General features: G+C 44.8%; 1 protein-coding gene across 2 annotated transcripts in view; it reads left to right on the top strand.

The window, feature by feature from the left end:
* The window catches only part of baiap2b (BAR/IMD domain containing adaptor protein 2b), a 39,473-nt gene that overhangs the window by 2,904 nt on the left and 13,087 nt on the right, over nt 1–23,482 (top strand). The window contains exons 4-6 of one of the 2 annotated variants that reach the window (XM_076151942.1): nt 9,841–9,916; nt 13,561–13,647; nt 23,215–23,276. In XM_076151942.1, coding sequence (XP_076008057.1) covers nt 9,841–9,916; nt 13,561–13,647; nt 23,215–23,276 — 225 coding nt within the window. The remainder of the gene's footprint in view (nt 1–9,840; nt 9,917–13,560; nt 13,648–23,214; nt 23,277–23,482) is intronic. The other variant, XM_076151943.1, reaches the window with a different exon arrangement.

Below are 23,482 nucleotides of genomic sequence, written 5' to 3'. Positions count from 1 at the left end.
CCATTAAGGCTGATGTTGGTGTAAGATGCCCTCCCAAGGTTTCTAATATACTCATTATTTAGTTCTTAAATACTATGTATATTATCCAGCTCCTCTTTATTTATTTCCTAGTTATTTGTTAGAACTGTGAACTGAGGCAATCCAGTTATTAACCAAGATAGCATTTTATTTGTTATCTTGTTGTCTTATCATCTACAAACGTCCTGACATTATCCAAACTAACAAATGTCGAAGAGTAGTTATTCAATAAATGACTTACTAATGAACTATTTGACCTCTATCCCAGCTTAATGCTTATTATTGCCACTCATGGTGCATTAAGGCTGCCATGTAAATTTCAGCGGCGCCACTGCAGTGACAGTTTGTCCTGAGGGGAACTGACAGACCAGTGTGAGAGATAACGAACAGTCAACCTGTTTCCAATACAAACCAGCCTTCACCTACTAACGACTGTCACGGCACTAGAATCAATAAACAATACGCGAAGGGAACTCGGGGGTGTTCCAGTCGACGTAATCATCAAAACAATAGCCCCTCCAACTCAACACAACACTTGGGGGGGGTTGGAGGGCTTTTATTCAACAAATCCTCCACATTTACAGTTTTAAGGGCCAATTGTAGCAAGTAGCATGGCAGCTGAAGGAGAAATGTTTTGCAGTTACATAACCGCTGCACTTAGGCTTCATTTGTCTTTTTAAAATGACTCTTAAATCGAGAGTTGTTATTGTTTTTAGGAACAATTCTTTGCTGAAGGTGGAAGGGAACACCCAGGCTGAAATGGACACAAAAAGTGACTAACACTCAGGTCCTCCTTTGTTGTGAACAAAGGTCCCGTTGAGCAGAGGTGGGGTGTCACTGTTGCTCTTCAGTTTCAACGCTCTCAGACAAGCTTTTCTAAGGTGAGCTGGATTTCAGCGCCTCTCACTGTGAGAGGGAAACGTGGGCCAAGGACTCCACAGAGAGAGAGAGAGAGTAGCAGAAAATGTGACAGCTGAACACAGTCGCTGGGCTCAAGGTGGGACCAAAGCAAGAAGGTCATCCATGCCCAAAGCCAGCCAAAGGTGCTTTAGAAAAGTTCAGCTCAATCACAGCTCAGAGTTTGTGTTTGGCACTGGAACCAAAATGTTACACGACGTACAATTCCATGCCAGGGAGGAAATAAGAGGTTTGTGGTTCACAATTTCAGTAACCTTTGTCGTGTTTCAGCCTTCTCACTGTAAAATCGTCTCACTGTTTGATGCTGTGACCTGTGGGAGGTTCCTATGGATCAATAATAGCAGGGGATGGAGAGAATCCATAGAAAGGAGAAGGAGAGGAAGTCCATGAGGCGTGAGGCCGCAGTCAGAGACGGAAGGACTCTGCGTGGATGTTCTATGGCGGGTAATGAGGAGGAAACAGTTGGACTCCTCTGCAATGGTTAGATCTTACCGCTAGTGGGGCACCAAAGCTGATCCTTAAGGTGGTGCTCAGATTCAAAGCCAAGGTTGTTGGGTAAATCAAGGGGTTGTACCAAAGTTGTAGACAGTCAGGGAAGGGTTGATGATGAGCAGCAGCAGCAGCAGCAGCAGAGAGACAGAGGTGTGTGTGTGTGTGTACTAATGAGCTCAGACTGTGTTGAAGGCCACGATGGAGGAAAGCAGCAGTAGGGATTCTTTCTTCATCGGCAGCCCGCGTCATTCCAGCAGTCAGCAGGACGTTGACCACAGCTGCCTGGAGAGAGACGCTCACCTGCAGGGTGAGCGTCCACGTGTTGCTGTTCAACCGTTCAAGCTTGAGATTGATTTATTAAAACATTTATCATTACACATTTAAGCCTGTGTGAGAGCTTTATGTGGAGCAGACACTGAAGGAAATAGAAATGGATAGTAAGGCTCTTCTTCATGCATATTGCAGATTGCTCTCTTCATACTCGTGTATACTTAGCTAACAGCAGAGTCCATATTCATCCTGCTTTAATGGATGTACAGGCAGAATGTAGTGCAGTGTGCGTGTGAACACACTGCTGCTGAAACAAGAGGAGCTCAGTGTGATTTTTTTTTTTTTGGATGAGTCACACTGCTGGGGGTGTGTGTGTGTGTAGGCATTGTCTCCTGACTGTGTGTTTCCCTGCTGCGCATGCTATATAGAAGCTGAATGAAAGTTGGAGATAGAAATGACTTTTTTCACATGTGGAGCAAATTTGTCCCAGTGAAATGGATCTAATTGTGTGTGTGTGTGTGTGTGTGTGTGTGTGTGTGTGTGTGTGTGTGTGTGTGTGTGTGTGTGTGTGTGTGTGTGTGTGTGTGTGTGTGTGTGTGTGTGTGTGTGTGTGTGTGTGTGTGTGTGTGTGTGTGTGTGTGTGTGTGTGTGTGTGTGTGTGTGTGTGTGTGGGTGTGGGTGTGTGTGGGTGGCTTCCTCGGGTTGTTGGAGGAGCTGAGGAAACACCTGTTTGGTTTTGTGATTCCCGACAGTGCTTACTTTGTTGTTTGATGTTCATCCAAAGGTAGAATTTAGCAACTGTGGAAGAAGAACTCAAATCCTTTACTTTAAGACTGTCTTCTCCAGCTTTGTTCTACGACGGCAGACACACACTTCTCGTATTCCCGCTTGTTCTCCCGGTAAAGCTGAGCTGCCTGACCGTTGGCTGGACTGTTGGGATTGCGGCTCATCAAGCAGGGGCTGGATAGATGTAAGGATAGGTCATTGGCTGAGAGGCAGGATTCAGCCTGGTATCGGCTGCCAGTCGATTGCTAGGATAATAAGACACAAAAAGATAGACAACTCACTCAAGGTGCATGTCTTTCGAAAGTGCAGTACCCTGAGGACATCCATGCAAACACAGGGAGACCATGACAACTGTGTACAAAAAGGCCCAAGTTGGATTTTGATCCATGCTGAATTTGAACCTAGGACCTCCTTGTTGTTCAGAAAACTTCAAATTTAGCATTTGTTCTGGCTTTCATGTTGTTGTTTACTCGCCGTTCTAATGGAGCTTTAATATTTGTTGATTTGAACACCTGGAGCCCCTGGGGAGCTGAAAGCAGCAGACATCAGGTTGCAACGCTCCGTTACAGCTTTCATGGCTGTCTCGGAACATCACTGTGAGCAGCTGCTGTGTGTACCGGCCGTCAGCATCCTTTAGCACAGCGGTGAGGCATCTGAAAGCTGAGCTGAAGTGAGGCGGAGAGGAGAGGAGAGGTGGAAGCTGAAGGGACTGTTGAGAAAGAAAAGAATAGATGTAGGAGGACGAGTTTGTCGACCAGCTGTCATGCTCAACACACACACACACACACCCTGGCGTTGCACATTTATGCAGGTATCCATGCTTATTCTTCTTATTGTCATGTCGGTGGTACATTGTGTCCTCGTCGCTTATCTGGATCGTATGAATCTCTCACTGCGGCAGATTACATGTCTGTAATCGTATTTATGAATGAATCCCATGCAGGAGTGTTGTTGAGAGCACATTTCCATGACGTGACTGCAGAGCTGGCAGGTCATGAAGGCTTAATCAGATGCATCATTCAGAGGCGATGATGATGTTGATGGTGATGAATGGCTCCCCTCCTTCCCTCCATCACCTCCTCTCTCTCTCTCTCTCCCGGCTCGCCTCCCTGTCGGCTCTCCTGTGGAATGAGCAGAACGTGAGCCGAATGGAGATGGGTTTGCCCTGTCATTGGGGGGAATTCCTGCATGTCCATATTTGGAAGCGGAAGTCCCCCCTCCCATCTCCTGTTCTTCCCTTCTTTCTTTCTTTTTTTTCCTTGTAAAAGCTGTGCTGCCTCTGCACTGCTGACAAACCTCCCTCCTAACAGTGTGAGAGATTGTTCTCAGTGTTTACAGACATTCAGTGGATGATTATTGATTATTGACTGATTATTGAGGGGGAACAGATCAGTGAGTGTAAGTAAGATCCTAACCATTATCATGTGAGAGGGGAAGTTCGCCGAGTTCACGCGATTCACACACACATGCATGCAGACAGGCACACACACACTCACAAATACACACCCACACGCACACACACAGTGCTCAATTTCATCTCCCGAGGCTGTTCAATCAGTAGTTGTCACTCTGACTGAAAAGAACAAACTTCCATTTTCCAGAAAAACAATGATAGATAGCAACATGACACCGCTGCACAAGCACATTCACATACAACACATGATCATAGCCACATACAGTAACACAGTATAAGACAGTACCTGGATGTGAAACGTCTAATCTAACCTTCATATCCCAGCAGTTTAAACATATTTGACAAGCAGCAGAACAAAAGGTGAACTTCACTTATCAACACCGAAGGGTCACCGTGCTGATAGCAGCTACGTTGACTTTCATGCTGCTGGAACTCAGACACGTTTTGAGTTATACCAATGAATCTGGACTCATTATGGTACCTAAGAATATAGCTCTGAGCTGGGATTTGGCTTCAGACGCCTGGACTGCCTGCCTGAGGAGTTGTGGGTACGCACGCCAGGAGCTCACTGAAGGAACCATGCAGTCCCTCTCCAAGATAGTGGTAGAAGTGCCCAATTTAGGTGTGAAAGCAACAAAAGGACTTCTTCTTTATCTCCGGTTAGTCTGTCTGTGTCCATCCCTACATGGTTCGCTGGTTTGGGTTGCCAGAGTCTTTGTAGTGAGTTAATGTGTTTGGCACTGCAGAAGCTCAGCAGGTTGTAATGGAGCCACATGGCTGACTTGGCTTTACAGTTATTTATGCCCCCGACATGATATGAACCTGCTGCTGTTAATGAAGGCTCTGACTCGCCACACGTTCACACACAGACACACACACACACACACTCCTGCAGAGCCAGCTAGGTCACCGTGTTCTCTGGTGTTTATTGTTCTTTTCTGATCTCTCAAGTGTTTCACTGATTGTGCTCCCATAAAAGAGCGTAGACCTCTGTTATTTGTGTGTGTGTGTGTGTGTGTGTGTGTGTGTGTGTGTGTGTGTGTGTGTGTGAGATTTTTCAATTAGTATATGGGTGCATCTCAATAAATTAGAATCTGATGGAGAGACAAGAGAAAGGCTCAGGAAACCTCAGCAGGTGATTTGAGTTAACGAGCTGATTAGAGTGAGACACCTTGCAGCTACAAATTTTCCTGAGCTTTAAGCCATAATCATCACAATTAAAACAAATTAAGGCCTCAAATAATTCACTTTGTGAGTAATGAATCTATAATATATGAGAGTTTCACTTTTTGAATTGAATTACTAAAATAAATGAACTTTTCCTCCTTATTCTAATTTATTGAGCTGCACCTGTTTATACTTTCTAGATTTTAGACTTTCACTTTAATTTCTGCTCTTGTTCCATCATGACCAGCTTGTGTGACCTCTGGCTCTGTCCCTCATCAGTCATGTGGAGTGGAACACGTCGTCCACTCTCTGCCATGTCGGTCTGATGGATATTTAAACCTCGCTGCTGAGGGCGAGCGGCTGCCTCCTCCATCTCGCTCTCCTCATTTCAGGCTCCATTATAACCAGGGTGGCAATTAAAGTCAAATAACATTGAATTAGACTTGTTATAGGGGGGAAATGCTCCGTCTCTGGTGACCACGCGGCGTACGAACGAGGACTGTTAAGCTTGTTCAGATGCTCGGCAGGCCACAAACAGGTTCTCCATTAATAAGCACCCTCACCACACTTGTTCATCAGACCTTGTGTTTAATTAACGAGGCTTGTGTGTCTCTCAGCAGTCACAGATGGGAACGCAAATCACACCTCTCCAACTGACCTCGCCCCTCTGACTTTAACACATTAAGATGTTTAATCGTAGGTTTGTAAATTCCACCGTGGCCTGTTGTGATTAATCCGCTCGCATTCTCCTTCCAGACAAATCAGTTTCATTTCAAGAGGACATGCTATCCAGATGTACATGTTGTCGTGTTTCCATTCTCTACTTTGAAGCCTATGCAATGCTTTAATGAGCACACACACATGAAACTACCCTTCTCTCCCCCTTTCACATGTGTATAAATATTTCAAATACTCATCATACCAACTACATGACAGCGGGATATGGTTGTACTCTTTGTTCCATCCTAAACATCCGGTGTGTGTGTATGTGTGCGTGAGTGAACGAGAGATAGGGCGGAGGGGTTCACATGCTTCTAACCTCCCATTATACTAAAAGTCCTTCACTGGAGCATCCTACATCTTTCCATTCAGCTTTGCTAGAGTCATATTCTTATATAAACACAAACAGAAATATGGTTTTGGTGTTTCTAATGTGCACTTGTGGGGATAAAACAAACCTATTTATACTCTGAATCCATCTGTGGGTGTGTTTTCTATTAGATTCAACCACCGTGGTCACCCTCAACTCATCAATCAGCCACAAAAGAATAAATATAGAACAAAAGAGTGCAAGCATATTTGTCATTTCTGCACCACAGACACTCACACACTCTGCAGCTGCACCATCCATCTAAATCAGTCACACACACACACACACACACACACACACACACACACATTCAACTTGCATGAAAACAGGCACAGTGAGGTTGAGGGGTGTGTAGGATGGACTGATCTTGGATGTTAAGAGTTGCCATCTCTTCTAAAACCCTGCTTACATAATATGTGAAGAGATGTTAAGAAATGTTTTTGTCATTTTCCTCCCAATTTCATGAACGTGTTGAGAAGATTTTGGGATATCCAACAACAAATACAAATCTTTGGCAAAAACATCATCTCTGAGGTGGTGGAGGTTCCAGATAGAAGCAGCAGGACTGTGTGGGGGATGTGTGTGTGTGTGTGTGTGAACATGTGACTGAAGCAGCACTGTGTTATGCACATTTGTGTAAATCTTGGAGGTGACTGGTGGTGTTGTGTAGTTTACCGTCAGTCAGACAGGTTTGTCCTCCGCTGCATTCTTCTGCTGTTAACAGAACACTAGAATACTGTCAATCTAACACGCACACACACACATGCATGCACACACACACACGTGACAAAACAAGCATAGAACACACTGAGCAACTTTGTTTGTGTTGTGAAAATCCACTTTCCTTGTGTCTGTCAGTCGCTGTGTTTCCATCAATCCTTGCATTACCGGTGTTGTTTCTGTTCTCTCTCTCTCTGTCTCTTCGGATTGGATTTCAAGACAATCTCCCCTTTTCGCTCCACAAAACAAATGGCATACTTGCGTAAACATTCTTCACACAGCTCACGTCCCACCCCAGAAATGGAACACTATAAGTCATGGTCAAAAAAGCAGGTCAACGGAAAACCCATTCTTTCTTTCTTTCTTTCTTTCTTGTTCCAACTGATCTGGAAGCATGGAATTTGGCGATAGGAGATTCTCTGATCACTTCCCCGTCTCATTTAATAAGTAATATTGAAACAGACGTTCTGAAGCTGTCAATCATCCTGACCGCTAATGCCGAACCAACTCAGAAGTTTCCCTCATCGTAGTGTGAACATCTGGACCAGGGGGATATTTAATAAGATCATTCCCTGCTGCTCCTAGTTTAATTCAAATTTAATCGTTCGGCAGAGGCAGGAAGGCTAATTGTCATTCCAGTGGACGAAAGGCAATATTGAGTGGCATGTAGTCGCTGTAACTCATCATAATCTCACCTGTTAACCCTCTCACCTTTAGTGAAATAGTGCAAAATCAGCCACGGCCAAGGTTTTAGTCAAATACACTGCTTGTTCTAGTTGTAGTTGAATGCCGAGAGACACACACACATTGTTTACTTCGAAAATAGAAACCTAATATCAAACAAAACCATAATGTCCAGGTTCAAAGCCCGACGACATCACCTCTTCACTGATCTGAGTCAGATTGCGTTGCGTCTCTGCGGTTGACTTTGACCTGTTGCGACGCCGCTACTCTAACTCTTAAAAATCCATTATGCGGCATCCGTGTCGCCGCGGTAACCTTTAGAAAGATTTGGCTGCCTTACAGGACGGGGTGAATGCCACAGCAGAGCTAATCAGTGAATAATCTCACATGCGGCACGAAGCAGATCGCTGATCCCAGAGCGGAAATATGAATCTAATCCCAGCTGTTTGACTGAAAGCCGGAGCGGCGTTAACCTTTTAAAGGATGTGTTTATAATTATGAGCTCATCTCAAAGAAAACAATATTTCTATACCGACGACGAGAGGCTTCTTCCTCTCTTCAGTCTCTCTGCTGTCAACCTCATTTGTTTTCCTGCTTCTTCTTCTTCTTCTTCTTCTTCTTCTTCTTTTTCTTATTTGTGTGTGTGTGATGTGATGAAGAAGTTTGTGTACCAAGGTGACTGTGCCTGTGGTGACTCAGCTCGTGGGCATTAGCAGGCATCCCTCGTCCCACACTGGCAGGAATAGATGCGTCTGTCAAAACGCCGACATTATCCCGACGCTCTCTCCTCTCTCTGTTCTCCTCTGCCTTTCAGTCGTTTATTCCCAAAGATCTAAAGTCTATCTTCCTCATCTTCCTCTCAGACATGCATTATTGTCATGTGTTGACGTGTGTGTTTGTGTGTGCTGGAAGATGACAGGTGAGGTTACGTACAGGCTTGTTACCTGGAGCTTAGACCCAAAGATTCACAGGCTTCACAATTCCTGGATCAATACTTCTGCCCATCTGTCACGAGGCAGAGTGGCATCTTGCCTTGTATACGGCGTTGTGCGTTGTTGTTGTGTGTGTGCGCCTCTCTTATTCCCCTCTCTAATAACTCAGCTCTGGTTGTCTTGTTTGTCTGGTCTTCCTAATAATAAACCTGGATCTGGATTGGGCTCCAGCTCGTGCCTCTCCCAATTTCATTCCAGTCACAGACATAGGAGAGTTGTGATGTCTTCTTCTTCTAGTATCACACTGGAAGGCAAACATTAACTTGATGAACTTCCTGATTGTGTAATGCCAGTAGTAGCAGTCCTAAAGTGATAATTGTCTAACCAAATTGCTGTGGTTCTGTTACAATCCAATCCTCTTCTGCCCTAGATTGAAGCATGAGTCACGTTTGCTTTTGTCCAGAACAAAAACAATTAGCAGCATCAGTGTGTGGCAGGTGGAAGGTAGAGGATCTCGGTGGTCGGCTGCTGAGAAATGCACTTCTGCTGCCAACTTCTGAGTTTATTTTAGAGGAAACTCCAAGGGAGGTGACAACAATCAGTAACACCCCCACGCTCCCCACCTGGCATTACCGCCACAATTTACACTTCTACACACCAGAGCCCCACTCATTACCACACACACACACACACACACACACACACACACACACACACACACACACACACACACACACACACACACACACACACACACACACACACACACACACACACACACCGGTAAACTGTGTACGGCTGATGTGTTATCAAAGCTTTTATTGATTATTGTAATGTAAACTATGTTGTAAGATAAAAACACATTATCAAAAACCTGATTAGGAAACTTGCTTAAACCCCAATTTGTGTGTTTGTCATAACTCTTAGAACCAATTCTGACCTTAGATAATGTGGGGATATGGGTAAAAATCTCTATCTCTCTCTTTCTCTCTCTCTTGCTCTCTCTCCTTCTCCTTCTTGCCCTCTCTCTCTCCTTCTTGCTCTCTCTCTCTCTCTCTTTCTTGCTCTCTCTCCCCCTCCCATTTCCACTGTTCCATTTCTGTCATTCCTCCAATCCTCCAGATGAGCTAGAAATTAATCCCTACTAGTCTCCTCCTCTTCCTTGTTGGCTTGGCTGACTCTAATGTGCAGGAGTGTGTGTCTGTGTGTGTGTGTGTGTGTTTCTGTGTCGTCTTATTCGTGTATGTGTGTCCTACTAACTGTGTCACACCGGCAATGTAGCACACATCAAGCTCCTTTCCTGCTACTTGCACTAACGGGCAGATGTGTTTTCCCTTTTTTTTTGGTAGTCTATCATGGAGCAGTTCAACCCCTGTCTGAGGAACTTCATCGCTATGGGGAAAAGCTACGAGAAGGCACTCACCAGTGAGTAAATCAACCATTTGTTGTTCTTCTCTCCTACTTTCATTCTGCTCCGCATCTGAAGCTGTGTGATGATGATGATGACATTCAAGACTTTATGGTTTAGGTGACGTCGGTGTAGAGATCACATCTTTTCAGGCTTTGAACCAGTTCTTCCTAATCCCATATGACATGATTTAAACATTATATAGGTTCCTGATGTGTCTCTGCAATGATGAGTTATGCCACGCCTGGACACAAACATACATGCTAAACGTTTAGAATGATCTGTGCCTAAGTCAAATTCAAACCTGTAGAGACGGCAGACTGTAATCAGAACCCTGCCACAGCATCCTGGTTTGTCACGATGCTAGTATGCACGTCAACAAACTGACTGCTCGCCACCATAGCAACAAAGACATTGTGCATTGTCGAAGATGTTTATCCGAAGTGTTACTGAATCATCATTTCTAGTCAGAGATGAAGCTCTGTGTTGAATCAGGAGCGCCTGATGTCCTGTGTGTTTCTGTGAGGATGTCCATGTCCATGCGTCTCCCTCTCCTTCCTCTTGCAGCTCATCCTTCTTACATGTCCATGTCCTTTATGTTGCATACTATGACCGGTGTCGGTCGCCTACACAGGTCTATATGGTTTTGTGTGTGTGTGTGTGTGTGTGTGTGTGTGTGTGTGTGTGTGTGTGTGTGTGTGTGTGTGTGTGTGTGTGTGTGTGTGTGTGTGTGTGTGTGTGTGTGTGTGTGTGTGTGTGTGTGTGTGTGTGTGTGTGTGTGTGTGTGTGTGTGTGTGTGTGTGTGTGTGTGTGGGAAAGACTGGGGTGTACACGCAGTGATGTCTCAAGGTTAAAGAGAAACGGGAGGTTTGGGAGAGCTAAGTGGAGCATAAGCCAAGAGGAAATGGAGCAGGAGGAGTGGAGGAGAGAATAAAGGGCCCAAAGGGCCAAGGAAAAGAGAACGAAGGGAGCTGGTAACCAGGACAAGAGAAGTGAAGGTGAGGGAGGAGGGGAGAAATATTCAGAAGCATCATTATAAGATAGTGAGGCAGGAATATTATTGATTATGTCAACATAAAATGGGAACTATTTTATTTTATTTTATTTTTTATACCATCACCTTTGCCTTAATATACTTAAAAAATATTTCATCAGATATTTTGGAGATTACATTTTATTATTTTATTGATTAATTATTGTATTGTATTTCATGTGTATATATATAGAGAGAGTAGATATTGACATAATTCTGCTAAAAATGGTAAATAAATGCATTATCCTAGAGATTAGAGTCACCCAGTGAGCAAACAATGAAATAAGAAAATGTTCCACGAGTCCCACAAGTGCTTCTGAGGTTGTTGTTGTTGTTGTGTGGAAACGTCACGGCTCGCTCCAGGGAATACACTTCCCGATCACATTCCTTTAAATTTGCTCTGCACAGTGTTCAGCAGGGTCCTCCTCCTTCCTGTGTTGATTCTGATGCAGGGAAGACTTCATGCAGCCCACAAGGCCAATAAGAAGCCTCAGCATCGTCTAATAGAAAATGCTAAAAATAGCCCCTGCGATTCCTAGAGTGGGGATTACACTTCATCAATGCCAGGCAGCAGCACAGAGGAAGGAACCGGGGTTTTATAGAATAGAGCAAGAATAAGTCTGGGTACCAAAAGAGCATTCACTGGCTCTGGGATTATGCCTTGAACTGGGGCGGCTCGTATGAGAGGAATTAGGTCCCGGGAGATTCTGAGGAGAGACTGGCATGATGCAGTGAAGCAGAAGAGCATGTTGGCGTGTGATGGGATAGGATGTGTGCCAGGTGGATTGTGATGTGATTCTCAGCCAGGATGCGGTCTTCTCTTAACGTCTTTATAGCGGCGCGGTGCAGTATTGTGAGCAGGTGTCGTTGGGGGCATCTGGCGGCTGAGAAAGCGGACGGCCAGATGCCATTCAAACCCAGTGGGATTGGATGATATTGCAGATGGCGGCGTCTCACCAGGCAGAGCTTATATGTGAGAGCTGACGATTCAATCCAGGAGGACTGGGGACAGGAGTCAAACTAATTCCAACCAGAATTATACTATGTTCTTTATTCTTTTGAGGCAAGTCGTCATGAAACCTTATGTAGCATTTCTGACGTCGTTGCTGCTGCTGTTTCTCCCGCCTCAAATGTTGTTTACATCCTTGTTTACAGCAAACACGCCATTTCACACTTCAGGGGTATGACTGACATCTCTCACCCCCTCTCCCTCCTCCCTGCTTTGAAGCAACGTTCTATCTCTGTACATCTAATCTCCTCTTCATGCCGATATCCTCCTCCTCCTCCTCCGCCTCTTTGTCACATCCCACATTCCCGCTGACAAGACATTGGGCTTTTTTACATTTCCTCCAGGTAATCCCGCCTCACCTTGCCACGCTGCGACCCGGCTCTGTTCAATTAGTCCGTCCATCCGTGCTCGGCCAGCTGTCGGGGCTCCGTGGGCTTAAACACACATCGCTCCGCCTCCACACACTCTCACATCCCACCATGTCTTAACTCAAGCCAGGCTTAGAGGAAGAATTACTCTGATCCACAGTGAAACATTGAGTACGGCCTCCAGATGATGAATCCTAAGGACTTTGAACAAGTGAGCATGTTCCTATAGGAAGTACGGCTACGACAACTCATCACTAGTTGCTACTACTAACATTACTTTTGTAGCTGTGAGAGATAGAGAACAAGAGGAAAACTTGATGAATTGACATCAGTAGACTCTGTTTTGAGAGGACAAGGCAGACCAGAACAGACTCACCCATTCATTAGGAGCACCAGGAGGGAGGAGGAGGAGGGGGAGGGTACCGGCTCTTTTCAGTGGTTGTGTTGTTTTGCTAAGTGACGCCAGGCTGCATGCAGTGAAGCTTGTGTACCTGTTTTGTTTTCCCTGCCTCCTTTTTCGCCTAAAGTCACTGCAATAGAGTCTGGAATTCGACTTCAAGCTCTGATTTGTGTTAGTTAGAAGCTTAGCAACCAGCTGCTTGTCGGAGCAAACTGTTGCTCAGTATTTTCAACGGTTTATGCCAACATTTGTTTGTGTTTAAGACTTGATTTGTACGTTTGATGTGACAGGCTGTAACAGTAAACGCAGTTTCTTGGCGCTGCTGGCATGATGGATGTATCAAACTGCTGAGCCATCAATCAAACTTTGCACCATGCCAAGCACATATTAAATGGACTAAACTAATCACTCTCCAAGCTGCCAGTAAACATTGACTGTAATGTATGGATGTGTGCGATTAGAGGGATCTTCTAGTGTAGATGGGTTGGAAAGTGGGCACGTCTAGGAACTGATTAATGAGAAAGTGTTAACGTAGATGCAGGTGGATGACTTCTTTCCTTCAGTGTTGTGTGTCTGTGTGTGTGGTGCTAGAATGGAAGTAACCGATGATGCAGAACCAGAAACAGCTTCTCTTCCCCCTCTTACATCTTAGACGACTAGAGTTTAGAGTAGTTCTTTCTCTTTCCCTCCCCCTGCTTAGTCTCCATTTCGGCCTATAGCTCTCTATTATCTGCCACGCCCCTGTCTCACCTCTCCCGGGGGGGGCGATAGGAAGGGGGGTTGCTGAGCTGCAGAAGTCAAACATCGACTCCGCACCCTTGATTTGATGCCCAATGCTTCCATGTTTCCAGGTGTCACATTTGCTGCAAAGGGCTACTTCGACGCGCTGGTGCGGATGGGCGAGATGGCCAGCGAAAGTCAAGGCTCTAAGGATCTTGGTGAGTCCTGGTTAGTGACTGTAGCATCCCCCCCCCCCCTCCCTGGTAGGGCGGAGGGGTTGTAAACAAGCAGGTGGTGGATTGGGGGGTGTGAGCAGAAGCAGCTGATGACCGCTCTGAAATCGGACATACGCATGACAACAACGTCGTTGCCAAGCAGGACGTTGCGTTTAGCACAGTGGGACTTCATCAGTGTCTGCTCCACATAAAGCTGGAACTGAGAAATGCTAGTTTTTAAACGATAATACTAAAAAACCTTTGTATTACATGTTAGATTATTCTCAAAACTCTCACTCAACTCCTGTTACTCTCACATGGCCTTCATCTGGCTTTTGCCTTTTATTTGGAATTTATGGAAAATGTCAATCCCATTTTGGAAATCATTCATTCCAATTGTTTCTCACAGCAGCGCCAATTTTCCTTAAACCCTCGCTTCCCTCACATTCAGACGACCACAGACGCGGACCAGTAGTTTTTATCTTCTCCTACTGTGAGCTAATGATTTGATATCCTCACATTGCCTTGCATAATCAGACAGATTTTCTCTCAGATCATAATTAACCCTGCATATATTTACTGTGCTCTTGAGAAATCGGCTTCTCTGAGTGTTCCTTCAAGAACAGGAAATTCCCCCCTAAATACCTCCAGTAAAGACCAAACATCTCTCACATGGGCGTATTGTCTGATTTCAGCTGGATCAGCCCTGGTTCTGCTCATTCTAGACTTTATATTCTAGTTAGCGATCATGTGGATAGGGTGTGAAATGAAAGTACAGTACATTCCCTAGTTGTAGTAGCGTGTTTTAAGGCCAATGTCGCGCGCTGTAGATGACTGTACACACGCTGGGGGAACGGGACCGGCGTAGTAGATCAGTGCATTCTCTCGTTCCTTCAGCAGCTCGATGTGACTCAGGCAGTAGGCGACGGTTTGGCGGTAGATGAGATGATGAGAAGAGGGCAAAGAGGTGGGGGCGGGGGGGGGGATATCTGAGGTGAGGAGGTGTCGTTATAAAAGCAGCCATCCATTATTCATGAGGAACCCTTCTCTGGTCCCTCACACTCCTGGAGCTTCATCATTTCATTTTTCCTTCTCTCTCTCTCTCTCTCTCTCTCTCTCTCTCTCTCTCTCTCTCTCTCTCTCTCTCTCTCTCTCTCTCTCTCTCTCTCTCTCTCTCTCTCTCTCTCTCTCTCTCTCTCTCTCTCTCTCTCTCTCTCTCTCTCTCTCTCTCTCTCTCTCTCTCTCTCTCTCTCTCTCTCTCTCTCTCTCTCTCTCTCTCTCTCTCTCTCTCTCTCTCTCTCTCTCTCTCTCCGAGTGCATATACAATTGGGTTTTGGGCGCCCACACCGATTTCGAACGGTGGAAAAACCTATTACCGTCTCTCCGTTCAGCTTCCAGTCCTTAATTCCCACAGAGAGCCCATTCCTATCACTCAGCATTAACGTCACACACACGCTCACGGCTGAGGGATTCCTCTAAAAGACGATGTCATAGCGGAACCTATTACAATTTTGCAGTTGTAATCACTGTGCACCAACGTATACCCTCATCTTCAATGTTCCATTATCAAGAACATCAGAATGGACCATTTTGCCCAATTATTCATCAGTCTTTAAACAGGGATTTGTATTAATGATCGACTAATATTAGCTATTCAAAATCATGGCCACTATCAAACAATCTGTCTCTGTCGCTGTATGAACTTTGACCTGGATTCTAAATGTCTTCTGTTGAGGGTTGTGCAGACTTTGGTGGAGGTTTCTGGAGTTCCTTGTAGTGTTTTGTTGTCTTATATGGCTGGGCTTCTGTGAAGTGGGTCCTTTGTCTTTGTATGTGTGTCGGGATTATCTGTCACAGTTTGTTGTTATTATTGTTGTTGCTTTTGGTGGCCTAACTTTGACTCAGCAAACCCCTCCATCCTCCTCCAGTGAAGTGAGAGGGTGAGCAGGCTAGATTGAGTCCATCTTCATCTGTGCAGACCGAAGAGGAGATGCTCCAACAGCTCTTATTGCTTTGTGGATGCTTCATCATATTCCATTACTTGGTGTTGAGCCCCGTGGCTGCAGCAAATGACTTCACACACATTCAGTATAGTGAACGAGCAAATGAGTGAATGTGCATAAGTCAAAAAAATCCAGTGTGGTGTGAGGAGAATTCCTGATCAGTCACTTTGGGTGGGCCGTAACTCACTTGTGTAGGATTTGCATACGGCTGTAGAATGAATAAGTCATATACATGAAAGCAAATGGAAAACATAGATTAGTATTTCAACCCTGTGAGGGATTTGTTGGTGGGAAGGTCAAACACACCAAGGACCATTTATCAGCTGATTTCGAAAGTTCATTCCATGTGTGCAATATCTGAAAGTCTACATGAATGCGGATGCAGATCAATGAGGTCGGAGGAACTTAAGTCCTAGTCAAAACCTTCTTATCCCTATATTTGTTAGGAAAACTAATTGCCTTGTCAGAAGAAAAACAAAATCAGTTCAGAAGATTTTGAGTAATCTTGTTATAACTTCACAAACAAACAGATGCAGGCACAAACTTGAAGCTCCTGCAGAGTTCATTACCCATAGATGAAATACCACTCGCCAGTCTCCATGATTGAAAGTTCAAGCATTTGTTTGAAGATTGTAATTAATGGCAGAATAGCGCTGATGGTAAACATTAGTGTGTATGGCACGAACAATAACGCGAGTCAGGCTCCTCAGGGAAATCCCAGCCTTTCAACGCCGTCTAATACGTTGCTCAGTAATGTGATTGGATCTCAAGGCTGAACTCGTTCACCGCATCTACTCACTGTTTTCATTTTACATCTTTAGTCTAAATTACGTCACACAGCAGTCAAAGAGGAAGACTGCATGAAACTGTGGATTGAGGAGGAGGAGGTTTATGCCGATCCTGATCCACAGAGATTGTCTGATCAGAATGAATTGGAAGTGATCTTTATGTAATCTTCCTTGTACTTGAAACACAGTGAGTCTTTCGGAATGTGGGGTCTTCCTACAGACACTCCTCTCTGTTAGGACTTCCGGTGCGCTACCCAGTTTGGGTTTGCTGTATAATGTGAGAGACTGAAGAGAGGGTAGAAGCAGCAGCAGTGGTAGCAGGAGAGCAATTTAATGGTAGATTAAAGCTGTCTCTCTCTCTCTCTCTCTCTCTCTCTCTCTCTCTCTCTCATACACACACACACACTGCGTTGTGAGCACAGGCAGAACTCAAACAGAGTAATTAGCAGAAGAAAAAAAGGCCTCACAGTTATTATCCACTTTAAGGCCCAAAATAAACAGAGTCACATCCACTTGTTTATGCAGGGCAGTGTTGTTTATTCATTACCATAGCTGACACCAGACCAGAGGAATAGGAAGCACTGCTCTCAACGTTTGATTCTTCATTTGCATGCTCACTTGTTCCCCTGCCTGACTCCCCTTTGTGCTGAAAAACACAGATCTCCTCCATGACTGTTGGAGTGCTGCAGAGGTGAGAGTCCACCCACTCCTCCTCTCTCTCTCTCTCTTTCAGCATTCCTCCCTTTCTGTCTGCAAAAACACCCCCGCAGTGAAGTGGGAGCTCAGGCAGCCCTGGGAGATAATGCCCGGGCAGAACGGCACTCATTTCTAAATATAGATGAAACGCCTCGACTCGCTGGAGAGGGGGGAGGAGGGGGAGGAGGGGGAGGACAGAGGGAGAGTACGACGCTCCGTGCACACTCCAAAAATGGCTCGTCAGTGATGTCAGCGCGGTTGAAAATGACATCTTTCTTCCGCCTACTAAATATGGACATAGCGGTATGAAAAAATAAAGCACAGGAACGCTCCTGCAGTTCCGGTTCCCCGCGCTGCCCATATAAGGGCTCAGCCATTCAGACGCAGCAGAGGAGGTATTCGCTGTGTTCTGCACTCTGGCATTCTCCTCCACAAGGCGATTTCAGTCCTTGTTCTTCCTCTTAGATGAACTCTATCCTACCTCTTTGCCATTTTCCCTTCGTTTAAACTGAAACAACAACCGCAGCCTGAGATGACAGCATCAACTGAGCATCATGAGCCGTAGCTCCCGTCCACGAGTTGTAGGTACGAGTAGTAGGCTCTAATTCCTTCTTTGTTTCATCCCTCACCTCCTCAAACTCTCAACACGGGATTTAGCATCACATTCATATCGTTAGGACAATCTTAGCCCGACTCAAATGGGAAAATTTAAGGTCCAGGGGGAACGATTAACCTTTAGATAATGACTTCATAATCATGTTTTCGCAAAGTGCGCTGGCCTTCAAGACATTTGTAGACGTACAGTAAGATAGCAGCCAATTCATTCACAGGCGGAGACTGAGGCAGCGATATCTCCGACTCCATTAGGAAGCAGCAGGGGTGACTTTAATTGTGACAGGTCGCAAAGGCAACATTTCCCTCCTGTGGTTTCGGTATGAATCAGTGCGCTTAACCGTGTCATTTTCTCTTAATTTTTCATTGAAGAGAAGTGCCCTTAAATCACCGCTCTTGTTTCAGAGCATAAAGGGTAAATATATCTCTAAGATCCTTTAGATGATGTCTTGACAAACATCGATATTTGTGTCAATCCTGAATGTGACTCTTAGGGAAATTCAGTTCTCTCTCTCAATAATGATGTTGAATGTTCTCCAGTTTTAAGGGGAAAGCTGGTGACCCCCCCTGCTGTGCCACCCCTGCTCCAATGAACTGGCACAAGCTGAATTTCCCCTGAGACTCAACCCCCAATCTCAGTTCCTGCCACTGCTCAGTTTTCATGGAGGGAAATCTGCAGTGAGAGCACTTTCTTTCAAAACATAAACATGATCTTACCCCCACTCGCATCGTCCCTCATGAACTTTCTGCTCCTGGGTGAACTTAGAACCAAAGAATAGCGGTCATTAGACTTGAGTTGGTACATTTATCTTGTAGTAGCTCATTGGATCGCCATAGAGACTGAGGGCTTCCCTGGATGCCTTCAGTTCTATCATGACCAGTTGTTCTGAGGCCACTGACAGTATGACCTTTGTTGAGCCTCGCATTGGAAGATGGTCTAGACACAGACTGAGGCTACTGTAAACCCTGTAGAGTTTTTTTGCTCTTTCCCAGCGTGTCACACGTTTTAATTTCTGGCACGGGTCAGTTAGTTATTCGATTACGAGAACACCCAAGCGGCCGATCCTTTGATAGCAGACAGGTCTCTCCTTTGTCTGCCACTGTACCAATTAACTTTCCTCCGCCGTCTCTGTCCTTTAAGAACGCCCTTGTCCTGCAGTCACTCCAGGAGAAAGGGATGAACTACTAAGCCATGCAGTGAGGAGAGAGAGAGAGGGGGGTAAAGAAGGAGCACAGATGAAGGTGATGCAGTGAGCAATGTGTTCCCAGCTCATTAGCTTCCCTTCAGACAGTCTCTGGTCAAATCAAAGTCTTACACACGCTGAGCACTTTCATCCGTGACGCCAATTCTTACCGCTGCATCACCCGTCTGATGCTCTTCAGTGCCCTGCAGTCTTCCGCACCTTTTGTCTACATTAAGCTGAACAATGTACGTCTTTGTACATGCCAGTTAGGTGACAAACACAGATAAGGGACGGGTGTTGTTGTTGGATGAATATGAGGGAGGTTGTAGGAAGTTAATACGGTTTTAATACCTTGTTGGAAAATGTCCTCCAGGTGTCGCATTGTCCTTCATACTGGATTTAGCCAAATGGTGACATAATGATGCTGATAATGGAGTGAAGCACAGGCCCTGATCGGAGGTACCGCACAATTAAACACACGCACGCACACGCAAGCACCCCAAATACATTGGATGATGACCCAACGACACCACAACATTGAGTGAGTGATTGATTGGTTGAGTTGGATGAATAGAATTAAAGATGATAAAATTTGAGCATATTTCAGCATCCATGGATTTTCAGATACTTTGCTGGGAGTTTGTAGGAAGTAAGGATGGGCTTTGATGGCATCAAACGGCATCAAACTATGTCGTGAAATCAGATCACAAAGGAGGCAGCATCCAGAAAACCAGAACACATTTGAATGTAAGAGATAAAATGGGCCAGTGTGTCCCTGTCTGCAAATATATAAGACAGTCCACAACGGGCCAGAGTCCTCCAACAGAGGCCTTGTTGATCACCATTTTCCTACTCTTGTTTCAACTGAGCAGTACCTTTACTCGTAACGGAGCATTTCCATGGTTCAAACGGTTGAGGTAGTTCTAGCAAACCTTATCACAGTCTCAAATCGAAGCCTGAGCGTTGCGTCTCACCTGCAGTGTTTCCGTCTCACTGCACAAACTCCACAGAAGGAAACAGGGACAGACAGGGTGAACGATGGCCCACCGTGGCAAGCAATCAGAGCCCAGATGTGATGAGTTGGATGCCAAGAAAGACAAAAAGCCATCAGGTCATCTCTCTCTCTCTGTTTGTCTCTGTCTCTCGTCCTCGCTCAATCCATCCCCATCGCTTCCAACTCCCATCGCAAATCATCCATCTCCATGTTGCGCCCCATCAGTCGCCCCTGTAATGATTGTGTATGTAGCCCTTCTCTACCCTAATTCATCTTTAAATAGATTCATTTTGCTTCTGAAGCCATCCAACAGACTAGCTTTGATATTAACACACTCAGCTGGTAATTAATTTATACTGTGAGGGCAGAAGAACATGCTGACTTCATGATCTCAACATCTCAGCCATTATATTACTGTCAGCAGTGTGAGCTTATATGTTTCTCTGCTCGACCATGGTGGTTCTGAAGAAATAACCAATATCCTCAGATGTAAGTAGAGATACACCATTACAAGTGAAATTATTACCATTGGATGTTTACATATGTAACAGTAAGGAGGCAAAGTAGGGCAGGAAGAGAAAAGGAGGACAAAGAGGGAGGGAAAGAGAAGAAGAGGGAGAGAGGAAATGAATGAAAGAAAGGGATAGCAGATATAATTTAAGTGTGTGTGTATTTGTTTTTAGAGGAAATGGGCAAACTGCCAACAATAGTCAATCATTTTACCTTTAAAGGACAAACCTGGCTGATGTAGCGCACACAGAAAAACACACACACACACACACACACACACACACACACACACACACACACACCAATTGTCTATACAGCACATAAAACACCTTCCTCCATATGGACAATAACTGACGCTTTGAGGCTATAACTGAGCACTTTGTATAATGGAGCCTCTCTCTGTCTTTCTGTCTGTCTGTCTGTCTGTCTGTCTCTCTCTCTCTCTGTCTATCTCTCTCTCACTTTCTCATGGGGAGTGTTTAGAGTAATCAAACCAGTGTGAGTGCCTCCCTTGGGTAATGGGCCTCTTCTCACACACATCTCCCAAAGGCAAAACAACACACATGCACGCACACACACACCAATTGTCTTTTAATTAGGAAGAAATCACATTAACCACTCAAATTGTTTGTTTACTGTGTTTTAATGTAGATTCAGATCCAAATAGAAAGAATCAGCCTCTAATCATTTGCCATTAGTAAAGTATTGACTCTTTTATTCTCATTAGTATCCCGTCTAAGCTTTCTAAGAAACAGTTCAGACCTCAGTCAGTCTCCATGGTTTCTGATCCTTTTTGTTAACTGGTTCATCAGGGCTAAGTGATTATTTCTCAATTTTTAGGAGGTGTGTGTTGTGTTTTGTAATCTCTCCCCACATGCTCAGTGTCAATCTCTGACTCACCCTCTGACTCACAGGCCTCCCGAGTATTAAATAACAATAATGCGCAGGTTTTTTTTACTCGATTGGCTGCATTTTGTTTCTTTTAATTGCAATTATTCCTTTTTTGTTTTCGGTGAATCAAATACCAAACCGCACGAGTGAATGCAGGACATTTTCTGGAACAGTGAGTTGTGTGGATGCAGCGCTGTAGATTAGCTTTGACCTTTCAGTAGACAAAAGCGGCTCCAGTCGCGAGTTCTCCCCAATTAATCCAGACCTGTGTGTCCCAGACCTGGAACAATGTGCTTTAGCCTCTGACAGAGCCTCAGATGTTTTGATCTGCTTTCGTTATCTGTAAGAAGCTTAACTCTAGCAGGTAGAAGTCCAAATAATGCACAATGTAAGATAGGGAGGTTTGGGATTAACATGAAAGCAATCAAAGCAAATGCGTCCAGGAATTTTGGGGACAGATAACGAATCTTTGTCTTATAAAGCAATTTTTGTGCAAAATTGAGTCCCTAAACTTGAACTTTTTTCGTAAAATAACTGACCAAATCTTCCAGTGTTATTATCTTATTTTGACCTCCACCGTTCTACTCATCATTCTTCATTCTTATGCAACTCCTAGATTTTGTGACTATGATCCAGAAAGGCAAGAAGAAGCTCTCATAAAATTGAAGTACAAATACCTGGAATTCCTCAATTTTGCTCGATTGAAAGTACCTTCCATCATTGACCTCCCCCCACCCCCTCCCCCTCTCTGCTCTGAGTCTTGTCTGCATGACCGCAGCGCTTCCATTAAGCTCATTAATTCTGTTCAAACAGCCCAGAGTGAAGGCGTCGCTCAGACTACTTCACTGTCCGCCGAACAATTCGACACAACCGCCTACACTTCGCCTGCCGCAGCCACGTTCTTTAACTGTCAATCGCGATGATGTAGAGCTAAGCCTGATGAAATAAGTCTGACAGAAAGGTGTTCTCTCTAGCGCCACCCTCAAGCCAAACTCAATGATTTCGCCCAAATAGTTGTCAGGATCAAGGAGTAGTAGTCCTGTCTCTATTTTCCATCCATCAGGGGTTTTGTATTGTTAGAAATGTGACAAGTAGAAATGCAATAATGTCCAACTTCCTGTCCTTGAGTATTTTCTGTGTACAAACCTGTTGTGTGTCTCGTTTTCCTGGGGTAGTTTGATCTTTGGCTGTCTCTCCAGGTCTCTATCCCGCTGTTCTTTGCTCAAACTTAGATCTTTTTGTTCCTTTGTTTTTTTTTACAACGCATTGCATATTCAGAAGAGGCAGCATGTAGGTATCTTTAAACAACATGACCCCCTCCCCCTCCCCCTCCCTGCCCCCCCGGCTGCATGAATCATACTATAATTTAAATTTTTTACTTTGTATTCTTGTTGTTTGGGAACGTTTGACTCCGTTCTCGTTTGAGCTTTCTGGGTGCTTTTCCCCCCTTTGATGTCACAGTACACCATCTAACGAGTCACTAGGGTTTTCTTTTGCTGTACCTGTGTTTATTGGCACAAGTAAAGAAATCGAAAAGCCTTTTCCTATTTTGCAGCAGTTTGGTTTGAACACTGATATCAAGCTTTCTTAGATCTCTTTAATTTCGTCTGTGCTGCATATTCCTGTGATGTTTGATCGCTTTTTCTTGTCTTTGTTTTGAGTTCCGTCTGCTTCGTCAGCGCCACGACTGATGTTTCATCTTGTCCATGCCTCCCCCCCTCCTCCTCCACACACACACATATTACACACCTGTCCGTCTACTGTTCTGTCTGTGGCTGCATGGTCGTCATCTAATGCACGGTGGATGTGAGTGTGAAAGGCGTTGTGATAATAGCAATCTCTCTTTTCTCCCTTTGTTTTTATTCTATTCCCTGTCGTCTCTCTCTCTGCAGGGGAGGTGCTCTTTCAGATGGCAGAAGTCCACAGACAGATCCAGATCCAACTTGAAGAAATGGTGAGAGCATGTGCTAGTAGTGAGGATGATCCTGCCCTTCTTTAAGATTCTGGTTTTGGAGCCAAACAGATTGGATTTGTCGTCTTGGAGTTTCCGCATAACAACAGATCTGATATTAGTGCAGAGGAAATATGGTTCTTCTTCTTCTCATATTAGTGGAGAAAACCCAAATTCTCTGCTTTAAAGCGTTAAAAGTTAAAGTTAAA

Source organism: Genypterus blacodes, unplaced genomic scaffold, assembly GCF_046128005.1.
Source record: "Genypterus blacodes isolate CSIRO-AG114 ecotype Tasmania unplaced genomic scaffold, CSIRO-AGI_Gbla_v1 ptg000055l_1, whole genome shotgun sequence".
In the NCBI taxonomy this organism is placed as follows: domain Eukaryota; kingdom Metazoa; phylum Chordata; class Actinopteri; order Ophidiiformes; family Ophidiidae; genus Genypterus; species Genypterus blacodes.
This window is presented reverse-complemented; position numbering and strand designations above follow the sequence as displayed.